Here is a 16,811-nt window from a genome sequence, read left to right as displayed (position 1 = left end):
GTAAAATTAAAGGTTTGCTCAGATGCGAGCACTTGGACGTTGAGTGAGGTGGGCATGTTACTGGGTGTAGTCTTAGAGGATTATTGACAATGGAGAAATGATTCAACTTGGACCGGACTGGACAGTCCAAATCTAGACCTCATTGGTACAATTAAAGGTTTGAATTTGCTCAGATACTGTTACCACATTGCCACAATATGCATACCTGCCACTTAATAACAACTCAAGACTGAATGAGCGAAAAAAATCAGCCACATCGGCACCATAGCTTTTTGGATTAGCGCAATTTTGTTCACCCTCCTTAAAAGAGGGTGAAAGTTACCCTCCCTTTTATTGATAAGCATGACATCACTTTGTAGTAGAATCTCATTTCAACCAATAGGAAGGAGAGTAGGAGGGTAAACAAAATTAAATTCTATCTGGACAAACAAACAAACAGCCACAATCATTTTTCAGGCATGAAAATATCCTGGAATAAGGATATTTCAGGTGTTCTCTTCCACAAATTGAGAGGAAAAGTCAAACCAAATAAAACCCATAATAAACAGACAAAAGAAAACAAACCATATACGGCAAAAACCGAAAACGAAAAATGAGGACATAAATACAATTCCTCCTAAACAATCAAATCAAATATACAAATAAATACTCTTTCTTTTTTACAAAACAGTGTTGATATGAAGTGCTTTAAGCAGTGAAGTTGCCATCTGTTTTACCAAAACTTGGCCGCCTGAGCGCTGTCCGTCTCTGCGCTCCTCAATCAAATTCTGCAGTTTCTGAGGTAGATCATTCTCCACAATCAGTTGCTTTGGACGTGGATGGTGCTCATACACAGCCTGAAATATTAAAAGTTAGAAGGAAATTTCATGAAGCAACATAAAATATTAAGACGTAAATAGAGCATAATTTAACGTGTATAACTGCTTGGTAACCCAACATTATGCCACATGACATGAAATATTAGATGCAACATACATGAAATACGAAAATTTTCAGTTCCCTACCTTTATTAGTTTGAGAAGATTGAGACGAGCAATAGCATCCTGGTGGTCAAGTCTCGAAATAAGCAACGGTGTCAAGCCATTGACAGCTAAAGTCGTATTTATCCGCGATGATTTCCTGTAGAGCAAAGATTTTAGTCATTTTAGTTCGGTAGATAGAGAATGACAAATTTCTAAAGAACACTAAAGATGATGAAATAATGTACTCCATTTGTGAGGTGAGATTCCAAAATTTGAGCAGGTAATAAACTTTTCGAACACGAATGCCCTTAAAAAGCACATCTGAATCATCTGATACATCTTTCAAGTACACGGTTTGGTCAATTCCCTAACAGTTTGAAGATTTGGAGACAATTGGTCCCCTAACAGCATCAACCAAGATATAAAGATTAACTTCTTGATTAGAATGGCCATCTTGCAGACAAATCTGTGATGAGGAGTTACCAAAGTATCTATGGAATAAGATAAATAACCATGGACCAAGGGCAGAGCCAAAGTTCACATCTAGAGTTTTCCTCATAAAATAATCAGAAGAAGTTGTCAAATTCATGTGCTAATCGTAAAGTAAGTATCCCCTGGTAAAATGTTATTTCAATGAACAACTGACCCCAGCAACTTTTTTAACGATACATGATAGCTTCATTTGTGACACGATTAAAAATGGTTTTCTCAATTTTAACACCAAACTATCATGCATCCCATTGAGCACCCATTCAGTTGAGGAGCATCAAAATTGTGAAGAGGATAGCCCGGCCGAAGAGAGAAAGAAATGAAACCTAAGAAATTAAAAGGCTGCTGAGGTGTGTTTACCAGGGCTGTTATCATCAAACCAAGTTAGGGGTGGGGCAAAAGCTGAAACATAGTGGGCACAAGAGCGATTCTTTTTTGAAAAACATTCCTTCTGCCCTTGTATGAAACTGACCTTTTTAATCCAGAACTAATTTTGCTCACATGAGCATAGGCCAGATGTGTCCTTGTTTATACAAACTCCTTATTCATCAAGAATCTTCGGAGAAACGAGCAATTATCATACAAGGATGCATCACATAAGACGAAAGAAAATAAAAAAAATTGCAGATTGAAAATTACTTACGTAATAATCTTCAAGAAGGGGTCCAATATGTGTACAAAATGTTGTTCAGGACAGCACTGGAAGAAATTGACCAATTTTTGAACTGCATCCTTTCTCAGTAAAGCTTGTTCTACTTTTCGGTTGTCATTGTCATGTGCCAAGCAAACAGCAATAGAATCCAATGCTGTCACAGACCAAATCTCGTCTTCAAGTAGGCTTAGGTACACATCCAGCCCACCATGAGCCCTCAATTGCTCCCTTGAATTACGCGATGCATGGGCCATATCGCATAGTAGTGGCAGCGCATATTGCTTCAAGGGTGAATCTGACATGATGAAATGCATCAAGTGTGGAATAATTCCGTTCTCTGCTGCTTGTTCTTGTCTCCTCTTATTTATCTTGCATAGGTTGAATAGTGCATTGAGGACCTTAAGCAAACAAGAATTTAGTTAGGAAGCGTTCATCAGTGCGTCAACCGTACAACTTGAAACCAGCCAACATGCCAATACAAGGAAGAAGTATGAATCTACATTTGCACATGTTTTCTGGAGTACAATTTTTTCTCACATCAACAAAAGAAAGCAGGCAGGTGCTATAGGAATACAAACAATTAATAACAAGATTCTTATGATGTCTTGGTCTAGAATAGTAGGAAAATTTTAGCATCAGCTTGGTTTAGTGACCTTAACAATTTTGTTCAGTAAATGAAAAGGTCTCGGTTAAGATCCATGTAAACGAGGACAATTTAGCATGGGCATGATTTAGATAAATTTCAACTTTCTGTCAATGCTTGTGCACACATAATGTAGAAGAACCGGGAGACTTAAATGATGTCAAAGTGAGAACTACTTTACAAGTTCCCCATTGAGTATGTCTTTCCAGTTCAATTCCTCAAAGCAAACAAAGGACAATACCTTATTAGGCATTCAAGCAATGGTTTGGCATGCCTAGACAAGGTTGTATCCAGCACCGGAATAGTTAAAAGGAGGAAATGTATCCTCTACATTGTATAACAATATCTGTATATCATACCAAAACTGTCCTGTAAGCACCTCGACCCACTGAAGCATGGATATTCTAAGTTTTGTTTTTCTGTTTCACATTCCACCAAGCAAATGAACTCTTATTATTTTCTGAATCATACGCAATAAAGATGTTTACTTATGTCAGAGTTACCCAAAGGAAAAAAAAACCACTGGATTGTTTGTACCAATCAAACAACAACTTGAAAGATTTGAGATCACTGCCTGGAAAAACCTTTAGAGCTTCTTCCTTATAGTTCCAAAGATCAAGATTTTAAAATCCTTTTGTTACTTCATCAACTCCCAAACCCAGAGAAACTTTTTAATGTTACCCGGATGAAAACTAGATAAAGAGAAAGGAGGAGAAAAGGAAAAGGGAACAAAATACAACCAATGGCTTGTAGATCTTAATGAGAGTTAATTAATCAACAGTAAGCAACATCTTCCTCTAGGTAAATGACGCTTGAAGCATGACTATTTAAGATAATCTGGACCAAATATAAAGGCAGGACGGTGCACCTCATGATGTATTTGAGATATAAGAGGCCCTTCTTTGAGATCAAGATTTGGGATCAAATATTTAATCGCATCTGCCCGCTGAAGATTCTCTAAGCAATGTGGGTCGGTCGACAGATGGTTAACACACTTCAACAACTATAAATACAAACAAAAGCCCAGATAAGAATGTTGTCAGAATTAACAAGGCAAATGTAAAATGCTACCAATGTAAGATTAGTAACAGAATTAGCAACGCAAAATTCAAATGGTACCCGGTGTAGTTTCTCATTTACCTTCAGAAGAATAGGTGGTTCTATCCTGTTGAACATTTGAAAGAGACGACTAAGCAAGCTTTGGCTACACATGTAGGATTTCACGGCTGTGTCTGCTCGAGCAAACTCGAGTAGAAGGTCTGCCACCTTTTCTACATATTCCCTAGCAACATCAGCATTAAAAGTTGATACCATATGGGAAAGTAATCCAGATGATGTTGTACTCCCTGGTCTAGCATTTAGCACCCCAGAACCAGAAAGTACACCAGATGCCGTCTGAGATGCAAGTCCAGATGTAGAAGCAACTCCATCGTTAGACGCCACAGGTCCTACCTTTTTGTTTACAATTTTATGGGAAATTCTTGGCGCAGAGTCAAGATTTGCACTGTCTCTTCCAAGTCCAGAGACCTCTGTTCAAGCATGCAAAAAAATGTATCTTTTAGCATAGAAAGGTTCCACGAGTCCCAATCAGAACAAATAAATCTAGTTCAACTAGGGTCAATACAGAATAAGGGATGCAGCGAGACAGAAATCATTAACAATACCAAGCCAAACTAACGACAGTTGTTCTCGGACAGCTGGTGGAAATCTCTCCAAGGTGGAGATTCAAGAGTTTTCTTGGCTTACTGCAGTCTGGTAATGACCGCTCCAGCTGTCAATGAACATTTGGTCTATGCTCTTGGTTTCTCTCTCTGGCAGACCATTCCAGCAGTCAACAGCTGTGGTTCAGCAATGGACATGATTCTGGATGCGTCCGACCAACTTTGGACAAGACATGTACTTCTTAAAATCTCCTTTCATTTCGTAGTAGTTTCTGCAAAGTTTTAACTTTCATCCCTACGGAAGCTAATCGGGATTGATTTGACTTTGGGAAGGCTTGTTTTGGAATGTCTGTGTCTTGTGAAAAACTCTCCCTGTAGGTTTGGCATTAGTAGCAGGATCCTTCTAAAATGGGTGCGCTCCCAAGATGGGAGCTCGAATCAGCGCTCCCAAGATGGGAGCTTGACGGGAGCTTGCTCCTTACTAAGAAGGGAGCTTATTGGGCCTTTAAGGCACTTATTTTCATACTTTTAAGGGAGTTATGCCATTGTCGAAATAAGAATATGAAAATCATATCAGTCAAGAAGTTTTGCAAATCGCAAATATCTAACTTCCAATAATTACCCTTTAAGATCGGAAAAATTCTCAATAAGTATCATTTTCCTTCAATGGTTAAGTATTCAAAGATATTTAATGTACAAATTTATATATAATCTATCTATGCTCCTTAAGCGCTCCCAACCTTAGGAGCTTTTAGGTGCCTCCGCTCCCCTGGCCCCGCCCCTGATTCGTGCTACTAAGGTTTGGCAAACTCATGAGAGTTGGTCTGTACTGGCAGGTAGTTTCATAGTTTGTATTGGTAAGGACTCCTTTTGGTTATGTAAGGGTTAAATTTTTTGCTTTTTAACCATTGAAGCACTTGTTTTCTTTGTTAGTCGAACCCTTCTTTCTTGTGGTCGTGTGTTGACTAAGGCTTAGGCCGAACCACATTAATCTGGTCTCTATTGTGCATGGAATTGATTTGTTTATTTTTTCTCATTGTCTTTCAGTACAACGTGTTAGTTTTTTTTTTTTCTTTTCCCATACGGGAATCCATTAAACAATCCTGGTAAGTAGAGCTTTTAAGAGGCTCTACGCACAACAAGACATAAGCTAATAATAAGAATCTAACATCAAACTGGGTTTGGGGCGGTCTACTTAGGGAGTACGAGCTAAAATAATTAAAATCTCTTTACCTGCAAACTCAGCCATCAAAAAATCTAGTCCATTTGCTTTCTTGTCATTAGATCCATGAAAAAGAGGCAGTATAGTTTCATGTCTCTCCAACCCAGAGAGGTGGCGAACATACTCAAGTTGACCCGAGAAATGTCGCGAAGGTGGTTCCTTTTCCAATAAGCTAAGAAGGGGTCGAACATTCTCCTGTTGACTGGCTATTGCCGTAGGAGATCCATTTGATGCACCTTCACTCAATTTTGGAGCCCTATCTGTGGACGTTCTATTGGCAGAATTAGTTACTCGCTGCTGTCTAACGTCAACGTCTCCTCGGGCAGGGTCATTCCTCCATCGGTCAAGATTTTCTCGCTCTTTAGAAGGATCCTTCATTGCTACATTAGCAACTTTGTCCAGAGATGTCGGATCAGGCAATTTTGAAGAAATTGAAGCTTCCACTGTAGCATTGCTTCCTTGAGGTCTATCAGTATCTGGGGGATAGAATCGGGAATCAGGTGAATATGAAGCAGAAGAACGTGAAGGTTCTTGTGTTGCAATTGACAACGTATTATAATCTGTTACTCCATGCTTAATCTTGAGGAGATCAGGCAAATCGATACCATGAACTGGTGTTTCATTCTTTGGAAAAGAAGAATTGCTAGGATCCAATGGACCAGAAAGTGGCCTTGGAGCCAACCCGTCTAGTGGAAACCCACTCCCGCCAGATAGTGAAGCCAGTCGAGTTGCCTCATTTAAACTGTAGAGAGTGTTGATAAGCCGCAGCAAAATCCCATTCTTGGCAGCTATACGACAAAAATCATTTCTAGGAGTAGAACCGTGAAGCTTAAAAACCTGCCACATGCCATCGATAGCAAGATGAACCATTTCCCTGGACAAAAGATAGTGAGTCAGTACGCACTGTAAATGGGAGCTCAAGTACAAGAGAATTAGATAAGAGAAGTGTGCAAAGCACTCAGGAATCTGAATGCTAACGGGGACTCACAAAGATGAAAGCAGATGAACAAACAGGAACAGAAGCAACAGATGTACAGTTACAACGGTTTAATTCACTTCCAGATAGTGATAAAACTTGGAAGAATTCCGATTAGCTTCTCTTGCATTCTTCACCTTTTGTTCAAATGTTTAATTTGATAGTGGTTACATTCATAAATAGTGCTGTAGATTGAAAATCTGCACCAAAACCCACAAATGTTCCGTTCCTAAGTTACGTGTCCATTGCCGATTTAGTTGATAACACAAACTGCCTTGTTTGGAAGTGATGGTCTGTAGCATGGAGTCCTAAGTCATGTTTTCACTCCTAGAACCACCTTAACCTTGTGACAAGAAATTTATAGCCTGTACATAAAAACACAAATTTTCACTTGTAGCAACAGAGCTCCAAACCTGTACTTCGCATAATCAGCCTCTAGAAAGCCCACCAAAATAGGTATTCCTCGGCAAGCAATAAACATTTGCAATGTCAAAGAGCTGCAAGATACCCTCCAGAGTCAACCCACAATCTTGAAATTGCATGTTGCATATTTATAGAAAGACAAAACATGGAGAAACAAAATTTATACCTGGATTGACAAAGCTGCTGCAAGAAACAAGCTGCTTCCATTCGAACTTCTCGAGGACGATCAGGTACAGCAAAACTCATGACAACAGGAATCTGAGAGGTAACTTAGCATGAATAAAACTGCAAAACCATATGCCACCCGCAAGACGATAAACTACATGCAAATCAATACTAGCCCCTTTGTCCCATACACGTCTTGTTTGGGAATTCCAACTTTTTAAAGGGTCCAATTAACGTGCACGACTCAAATTCAATTGCATTATTTCCTAATACGCACTCCACTTTACAAACCTTTTGTTTTGAATTTTCAACGTGGAAAATATTTTGGACGTCCTGAAATAGAGAAGAGGACTAAAAATAAGGGATGGAAATGTACATAAAAGAGATCATACTACGAAGTTAGGTACCCAATATTAGGACCCTCACACTGCCCTTATATAGCTAAGAAACACAACAATACATGTACTTCCCGAACTAGCACTTTTTTTTTTTTCGGGAAGGTTAAAGGGATTTGGAAAACTCTATACGTAATGTAGTAGTTATAAGAAGCATTGATATGGACAACACCAAAACGGCACGAAATGGGCGTGCCGACTATACAATTTTTAAAGGAATACAAACACAAACATTGTAGGGACATATCAATGAATAAATATCTATATTGATCTCATTGCTCTTTATGGTAAAATGGGCCTGTATGGCCTCATATAGGCAAAGTACATATCTTTTACTTTTGCAGTTCTTAGAGGTGACCAAGGTTCTTAGTTCCATCTCAATGGTGCACTTTTATCCAATAAACCTTCTTGTAGCATGCATGCAACCAAAATATGGTGTTGCAGTTACTGCAATACTCATATAATCACAGTTCAATATTAGAAATAAAAACCTCAGCATACAGTACTTACGAGACCAACAAGGCAGGCATTTTCCTGAAAACCAGTGTTATCTTTGATTATCTGATTTAGAACTTGAAGCACTGAACATGTAACCTGCAATTTTAAAAAATTTATCCTTAAGGTGGTAAACAAAAAAGAGTCAAACTGTCAAGGTAAGAATAATGTCAAAGAAATAAGACAATCCAGAAAGCTTGTAATCTGACATACGCGAGTTCGTGGAACCTCAAGTAATTCCATTAAGGGGAGCAAACCATACTGTGAGACAAAAACAATTTTCTGCTCAGGACGTTGATGAAAGAAACCTATCAATTTCTGACAGGCAGATACAATCACGTCTTCTGATTCATCTGGTCTCAATGACGCAACCAATTTGCTGAACTCAACAGCCTATCACACAGATGAACCACAGTCAAAAGTACAAAGAAAATTTCTCCTAAATAGCTAGTGGAATAGTCATTAAATTTGCTTGAAGCTTACAACAGCATTACCCTGATGGAAAAAGATGTTAAAAGATATGGTGTAATACGTTTACAAACCAAGAGATACCATTAGAACATGGGCAGTGGCAGTGGCACTGCAGATAATAAATATATTAATAGCTGAAAAAGTGGATAGAATCAGAACAAAAGCACTTACGATCCCACGTCATCTGTTTAAAATGATGCTTCTGCAATTTCAAGAATTTGCAATCTAAATGATAAGTAAACAGGGTACATCAATCAAGCTTTGCCAGTAGTTTATTGAGGCAAAGAGGCAGGATATGACTACAAGGAACCCATGGGGTGGGTTCTTGGGAAAGCATTAGCGGGGACATGGATGACTTCCTGCCTTTCACTATCTACAGGACAACGAATGGGGCAAAGACTCTTCCATTTGAGATTAGTTTTTTCTTTCCAAACACTCCCAAGAAGGCTCTTTGGCGGTCAAAGACCCAAGACCCCACAAGGTGGGTTTCTTTGGTAGGACAACAATCAGGGGAACTTTCTGGGGAGTAAACACTTAATGGCAAGGTTTTAAATATCAGCTGTTACGTACTGGGTTTTGAGCCTTCCATTGCAACCTGATAGACCGGTGAGAAAGAAAATCACATGCCTATCAGCTGGTTCCCGTTACGTATCGGCGCATTTCTGATGCATGGACCAGTTAACTCCTGTTACTCTCAGCCATTACGGGTGCCAAAAATGATTTTTTACTAGTACATGGCCACTGCAGCCGATTCCCGTTACCTATCGTTCGATATTCCCAATACCGTTACACAGCAACTGTTACCATTGCTTGTCTCGATCCCGTTATTTAAAACCTCACTTAATGGATTGGTTTTGCAAGTGCAAGAGGGAGCAAGGAGCCTAAACAATCAACTTTTGCATTGCGTAGTTATTAGGGAGGTGTGGAGTATGATGTCTTCATCTTCCTCCCTTTGGTGCAATAACAAGCACTAATTGGAGGCAACCATGTCAATTTGCTCAATTAGTGCTTCTAATCTTTAGGCTCATTGCTCTTTGGACAATATCGATATATTTTAGATTCATCCTCCACTAGAATCAAGTTTGCTCCCTTTGTGATTATGAGAAGGTTCACTAGGCTATTTCCATTGGTTCAATCAGTCTGGGTCATGTCATGTGTACAGCTTTCTGGAAATATACTAAGAGGAAATATGGAGGCATGTGCTTTTAATCAAATTTTCTTTATTTTGATAGGTATTTTAACCAAATTAGAAACTTTCAGAATTTTCTTAACTCAAGGGAGACCACCTAGCCTATAACAGGGCAAACATGAGATACATTTTCTACTTTGAAGGTGCTTAAAAATCACCTGAGTCCCACCAAACCTCCGTCAGTGCAAACATCAACAAGAAGCAATTGGTACAACTTTTGGCAGAGATATCAACTCTTATGGCAATAATGAACAAGAAGATATCCACAATCGTAACAGATGGTGAGTATATTTTCAATACATTCTAATTGATATACTACATTATGATCACATGAATAAAATTTCTCATGCAGGAAATGAGGACATCAAGTTACCAAAAAATAATAAACTTAACTAATTTAGATTCTGTATAAGACCACCCATAAAATTTGGATGAGATATTGTGTCAAAGTTCAAAACGAACTGATTGAAGATTTCATTCTTCTCCCACACTCAAAATGGAAAAGGAAAAAATAACATTTGTTGACCATACCCAAAAAATGACAAACCAGAAATACACAAGACAGGAAATGCTCAAGCCCAATTTATTACTATGAGAAGAACACTGGTTACCTGTATAGGAAAAAGGTTCTCTGCAGGCAATTTATCATCAAAACCCTGACAAATGAAACATTCAACGAGCCAATGAGTCAGGAATAAATAGCAAACCCACACCAATATTCAACAAATACATTATACATACCAAACCGTCCATGTCAATTACATCCTCCTTCCGAAAAAATTTCATTAGGCGTAAAAGGTCTCCGCCACTGGTCTTCCCCGTATCACTCTCCAATTGCTTTTGAGCAATTGCAGCCCTTAACTTGGTTGCCAGGTCATTTTTACCAGCATCTGTCGCGTATGACATTTCCTGATACACATGTGACGAGGATGCGGATGTTGAAGCTTCAGCCGCCCTGTCCTCCACACTCCTTTCCAACGGATGGAACAAATCATCCAAAGAAGCATCTCCAGGGGTGTCACTAAATCTACTAAGCTCATTTCCCCCAGAAGTGACTAATGTCTTCGCAGCCTTCAAAAGCAACCATTCCACATTTCATGAGCTTTACTATAGAGCAAATTCAACAACCTAATTATCCAAGTATACCTCCAAGATTAGGCATAAGCTAATATAGAAACTTAAACATGTCTCAAACATATCCATTAAGTGTTTAAAGTTCACAACAAATGTCCCAGAGTAGTAGAATAACCTTAACTTCAATAACTCAAAAACTTAACTCAAACAAATTACACCCTCCTTGTTCTAAAAACCACCCGTACATCCTAAGGAGTGCATCTGTTTCCTGCTTGTATGAATATGATCCTCAAAAAGGAAATCAAGAATCGGCTCACAATATACGATTTAAATGAATATTTGGAGTCCGGAGAATGAACAAATTCATACCATCTTTACTTTTTTTGTTTGTGGTCATCTCGTTCATTTGCATATCACTATTAATTCCGACATTTGTTTTTACAAAAGACTAAGACGGATTTTCCATTAAACCTATTCCACGAACAACCGTCAATAATTTTTCCCTCAGAGTGACAGATATATTGGACTTCTTGCAGGGAATTACCACAAATCTCCCTTAGTGTTGAACTCAGCGCATGCTCGTGCGGGCACGACTCAAAGAATTCGGAATTTGATATGTCTTCGAGTGTCCTAAGTAAAGTTTGAGTAAACAGTCTGTATCTAAAAACCTGACACAACTTGATATTAAGTTTGCATCAATTAATGCCTTGTTTGGATGCAATTTTGAAAAAACAAAAATCCAACTCAAAAAACACTCATTACCCCTACTTTCAATCATTTCTTTCATTTCTCTATCCTCTCTCTAATCATTATTCTCATTTCTCTCCCTATCTCTCTCCATTCAATACCCCTATCTCTAATTATTACCCTAATTTCTCTTCCACTCATTACCCAAAAACCAAACTCAAAAATTTTCAAAACACCATCCAAACAAGGCATAAGTCATTCAACTTAATTACGCACCAATTAGAAGGCAATTGCGAATCCTAACCATCAATTGTCCACAATAAACACAATTTTCAGCAATTAAACATCACGTTCAGGAAAAGGATTTTCCATTGCCCATCCGTAAATAAATGAATTGCCCTCCCTACTATTGAAGAACCTCACAAACAAACTTGAATCATCCAAAAAGCTGGGGGGGTTTTTCATAAGCATCACCCTTATGACATGTAAGCAGTAATAGAATTCTATATTGGAAGAATTACATGACATCGTACAACCTAAACCAAAACACTGATTGCCTTAGTATTCTTAATATTTCTCACTACCGAACAAATTAATGATCACAGCTACCGAACAATTATCTATAGAGGTAACTATGAGAACCTCATATTATCTGTGGAATTTCTATTTTGGTATTTGTTTTTCAGAGAGAAATATTGGATTCTTCCCAAAAATGCCCAGCCCTATGATCTCAGCTGTTGGATTCAAGGGACCACTTTAGACCGTTAGATTTATACATGTATATAAGATTCAAAAACTGAGCTTGGTTATTATATAGATAGTACGTGCAAGGGTTCAACCTCTTCATTGTTATGCCTGTTTTCCTACTACATTCTCCTTAGGTAGCTATGCCAAATAATATAACTGCACAACCGAATAGGGATTTGTGAATCCAATTGTATCGATACGGTATAGCACCTTGGCGAACTCGATCATTTACCACTTAATGAGGAACCAAAGGAAACTCAGATTAGAATAGTAAACCTCCAAATTAGAAACAGATTGATTTTAGCAATAAAGGTAAATTAAATAAGTGATGCTTCTGAAAACCACGCCCTAGAAACAAGTAATCATCCCTAGCCTTCAGCCTCTATAACATTATGTACTAGTAATCTTGGTCCCGAAATCATATATAATGGGGAAAATTCCACACCACCAAACCAAATGTGTGTCTAGATCAATCCTTGTGAAGATGCATGTCGACACAAGTAAACCAAGAAAGCCAACTTGTTGGGCCCATTTCCTGGAAGCTTAAACTCTAGGGTAATTGGCAACCTAACACTGTATCGGGCTTTGATTTCAAGAAATTTGGGTTCAATTCCCAACCCTGGAAAAAATCCCACCTAATTTACAAAACAACAAATCGGATGATTTTAGCCATCATCAGAAGGAAAGAATAGTGTGACAGAACTGTTCTTTTGGGGTTGAGTTCTACCCTTAGTTGCACGAAGCGGGAGCAGGGACGGGGGAGCGGAGGTACCCAAAAGCTCCTAAGTTTGGGGGCGCCTATGTATATTTTATTTAATATATATTTTTAAATAATACAATTTTTTTTTTTTTTAATACCTCCCGTGTATTTTTTTATTTTTTGTAGATAACATTAGTTTTGAATCAATGTCTTTATGGCCCATTAATTGAGAAATGCAAAGCCTTCAAGTAAGTTTTGGTCCAAGGCTACATAATAAAGATGCTGGGCCAAGCCCACTTAACTGGCCCAAGTCATTAAAAGGAGATTAAAGGGTCAGCAGCTAACACAAACAAGAAAACCCTAGGACTGTTTGATCGTATGAAATCAGATCTCAAGCTACAGCTGCGGCTTCGTTGGAGACACTAGTCGGTACACCTCTCTCTCTCTCTCTCTCTCTCTCTCTCTCTCGCCCTCTCTTCTTCTTCGTTCCTCTGTTCTTCATTTCTTCGGCTGCTACAGTAGCAGCGATGATGCTTGAGTTCAGCAACGAAGATCAGCCTCGGCGTCTCTCTCTCTCTCTCTCTCTCTCTCTCTCTCTCTCTCTCTCTCTCTCTCTGTCTCTCTCTCTCTCTCTCTCTCTCTCTCTCTCTCTCTCAAGCTCCCATCTCCCATTGGAGCGCGATCCCGTCTCAAGGGGAATGCGCTCCCATCACGTTTCTGAGTGAGAAGCGCGGAATCGCGTTTCTCATCCGGGTGCGTCACCTATTTGGACGATGCCTGCAACTAAGGTTCTACCAAAGTAATATGAAATATATAAGCATGAGGGGGGCACCCTCGCTGCAACAACTAGCTTTTGGGGTTGATTTCTACCCAAAACCGTGTAACAGGGTGATGGCATGAACATCTTGCAAGCAAAGATGAAGTAAATAATCAATTGAACAACACCAAAACCCTTTGCCCAGCAAGTACAGTAAAGAAGAAAACAGAAACAAGTATGGGTTTACCTTCCGAGGGCTATAATCCAAATTTTTTGTTCCAAAACCAAATGATCTATGCTCCATATGTATAGAACTTCCGTTTCCTTCGAGGTTTTTTGCTGTGATGTTTTTACTTCTTGAATTAGGAGATTCCATCTTGCCATTGACCAAAACCTCCCCATCCTCACACTTGTGCAGAGGTTCATGGAGCTCCTCTGAATGAGAGGGAGCCATATCACTACCAGTCGATAATCCAACAGCGGTAGCATGTAGCGGTGACCTTTCATGGATAGCTAAGGTGAGAACTTGATCCGACAAAACATCATCAACAGCATCATCTGCTCTTTCCTCGACAGGACCACTGTTTGAGCCGTTATCTTCACCAGATTTGCCTACATCAGTACCATCTCTTGGAGAAAACCCTTGTCCTGAGACCTGAAATGCAAAACAGACATTCACTATCTGGAACAAAACAATTTAGCAGTTCCAGCTGCTTTCCATCATGCTCTAATTATGCCATTGCCAATTTTAGCACAGGGCTAGAACTTGCAACATCATAATGGTCCGAATGTAAGATTGGCAAGGTTTCAAACTCCAAAGCAAGTTACTTTTATTTTCTCTGCTGAAGGGCTTTCACCACTGCTCTGATCATCTCCATTTGAAATCTCAGCTTCCAATGAACCATCTCCTTCAACATTTCTGTAAAAAGGCATACCATACCTACTTTCATTATTCCACATAATGTTACCGAGGGGGGCATGCAATTCACAAATCTGATCTAGACCGCATTCATAAGTAAACACCCTCATATTTTTCTTAAAAGAAAACTTGTTCAAAATAGCGGAAGGATTCCCGATATCATGTATAAATTTTCAACTAAATATATAGAAGATGGGGTATTCTACACCAGGTTTGCAGAATGGCATTTCCTTCACAGCTATTTGAGTGCCAACAAGTAAGAAGTTTTTTTTTTTGATCGGCAAAACAGCATGTTAGAGTTAATATGACCTGTCCTTCAATTTGGAAAAGAGTTACAATATACGAACAGAAATTCAATGCATAATTTTTTCACAAATTGAGGAGGCTAAAAATAGGAAGATTTCCTTTAAAAACAGAACATCTATCAAGATGGCTATTTATTTCAAAAAGACCATCACTGCAATTATTTTGTCTAGTACTTGTGTATTTTATTCGCTTGCATATAAGAGGATACAAGGGTATACATGTCTACGATGCCATACACATCTTTGATAAACAAACATGGACATATGCCTGTAAACTCGAAGAAAAGTTGTCATACAAGATACATCAGCATATAGTTAACGTGTCCGCAGGGTGAAGTTACAATCAGTTTGTGAAAGAACTCTTTGAATTAGATATGGATGTGACAGTAAGCAATTCAATGTTCACATAGCTATTAACTATCATTGATAATAAGTAGAACTCAAAACTAAAGTACCTACCGAACTGTTCCACTATGACGGAGAGATGACTGCAAAACACGCCTTGAGTTCTGTATCCAAGGGTGTGAAAGCAATGTTTTTGCATCAGGCCTCTGCCTAGCATCCTGAAACATGTACAGAAAGTCAAATGATGCAGTTGACAATATACTTGGAAGTTCGATGCGAAAATTACCAAAACTGAGACTAACAAGCAGAAACAACACTGGACATGTAGGTAAAACAATACAGATATGCCAACTCAGCCATCTTCAGAGGATAAAATTAGTCAAACAAGATATAACCTGACTGGCCAGAGAAACGGCAATATACATATAATCACACATGGAAGGGCTTCCCCGCTAGTCAAGTTCAGTTGGATCAACTAGAAAGTTTAGGTTTAGTTCGCGGACTAGGCTTAGTAGGAATCGAGATCCCGCTGGTATTAAGTATACTTACTAGAACTGCACACACTTAGCACAATTGACGTCTACTGTTTTTATATTGTCATTTATACCCTCCTAATATAGATTCCCACCCTCAGTTTTGAAAAAGAAGAGCAACAATATCACAGTACGTCCGAGGAATTTTCGTACAATGGGATGAACGACCATTCAGTTTATATGAGTCGAGAAATGACATGTAGATAATGAGTATGAGTTTGATAATTCCTCTACCTCACCTTCTTAAAGCATTGACGCAGAAAATCAGTAATGTCGGGAGATAGACCGTCCGGTATTGGAGGATGCTCATCCTGAGAAATCAAAAAGGACAATCAAGTTGCTGTTGCTATTTCAAAGATTCCAAATCTGATACGAAATATCAAAGTAGTCCAGTTGACTCCCGAAAGATAATAAGCAATATTCTTGACTATACCAACCAGTATGAACAGATGAAAAAAAATGGACTCCATTTGCTAAAGACAATTAAAGATCAAGTAACAAGGCATTTAGGGATCACGACTGTTTCATCGTGAGAGCAGGACAAACAACTGTATAAAACAAAGAAAAGAAACCTGGACGATTCGGAAGAGAGCAGGCATGGGCTGGAGATCATAGTATGGAGGCACGCATGTAAGAAGTTCAATCACTGTGCAGCCAACACTCCATATGTCAGATGCAGCACAAACCCCTGACATCTCAATGACCTGAAGCATTTTGAATTTCGATCAGATGCAAATATTCATGATTCCATCACATATGAGCTACTTAATTACTATTAGATGACATCATCCATTGGATTGCTCAACTGAACACCATGATATCCAAAAAAATGTCCTCGCAACCTTTAATGTGGTGACTTGAGCCCACTATTGCAATCAGTAAAATCAAAGTTATGCATCCACTATTATATTCAAGGGCTTAATAACCCTTTGAAACAAAAAGAGGTGTACTCTTTTATTTCTTCCCAGAAACTTCAGTTGATGGGTATTCTTGAAACCAAA

General features: G+C 38.8%; 1 protein-coding gene across 2 annotated transcripts in view; it reads right to left on the bottom strand.

The window, feature by feature from the left end:
- Positions 1–399: 399 nt before the first annotated feature.
- Positions 400–16,811, bottom strand: part of LOC131299502 (MAP3K epsilon protein kinase 1-like) — a 31,441-nt gene continuing 15,029 nt past the window's right edge. Inside the window, exons 8-24 of one of the 2 annotated variants that reach the window (XM_058325084.1) lie at positions 16,383–16,514; positions 16,050–16,121; positions 15,392–15,495; positions 14,522–14,627; positions 13,956–14,363; positions 10,485–10,814; positions 10,355–10,399; positions 8,297–8,476; positions 8,099–8,182; positions 7,195–7,286; positions 7,019–7,102; positions 5,641–6,503; positions 3,887–4,275; positions 3,615–3,749; positions 2,095–2,501; positions 1,005–1,119; positions 400–836 (exon numbers count right to left, since the gene is read on the bottom strand). In XM_058325084.1, the coding sequence (XP_058181067.1) occupies positions 660–836; positions 1,005–1,119; positions 2,095–2,501; positions 3,615–3,749; positions 3,887–4,275; positions 5,641–6,503; positions 7,019–7,102; positions 7,195–7,286; positions 8,099–8,182; positions 8,297–8,476; positions 10,355–10,399; positions 10,485–10,814; positions 13,956–14,363; positions 14,522–14,627; positions 15,392–15,495; positions 16,050–16,121; positions 16,383–16,514 (3,723 nt within the window). In that variant the 3' untranslated portion in view covers positions 400–659. The remainder of the gene's footprint in view (positions 837–1,004; positions 1,120–2,094; positions 2,502–3,614; positions 3,750–3,886; positions 4,276–5,640; positions 6,504–7,018; positions 7,103–7,194; positions 7,287–8,098; positions 8,183–8,296; positions 8,477–10,354; positions 10,400–10,484; positions 10,815–13,955; positions 14,364–14,521; positions 14,628–15,391; positions 15,496–16,049; positions 16,122–16,382; positions 16,515–16,811) is intronic. The other variant, XM_058325086.1, reaches the window with a different exon arrangement.

Source organism: Rhododendron vialii, chromosome 9a (assembly GCF_030253575.1).
Source record: "Rhododendron vialii isolate Sample 1 chromosome 9a, ASM3025357v1".
Classification (NCBI taxonomy): Eukaryota; Viridiplantae; Streptophyta; class Magnoliopsida; order Ericales; family Ericaceae; genus Rhododendron; species Rhododendron vialii.
This window is presented reverse-complemented; position numbering and strand designations above follow the sequence as displayed.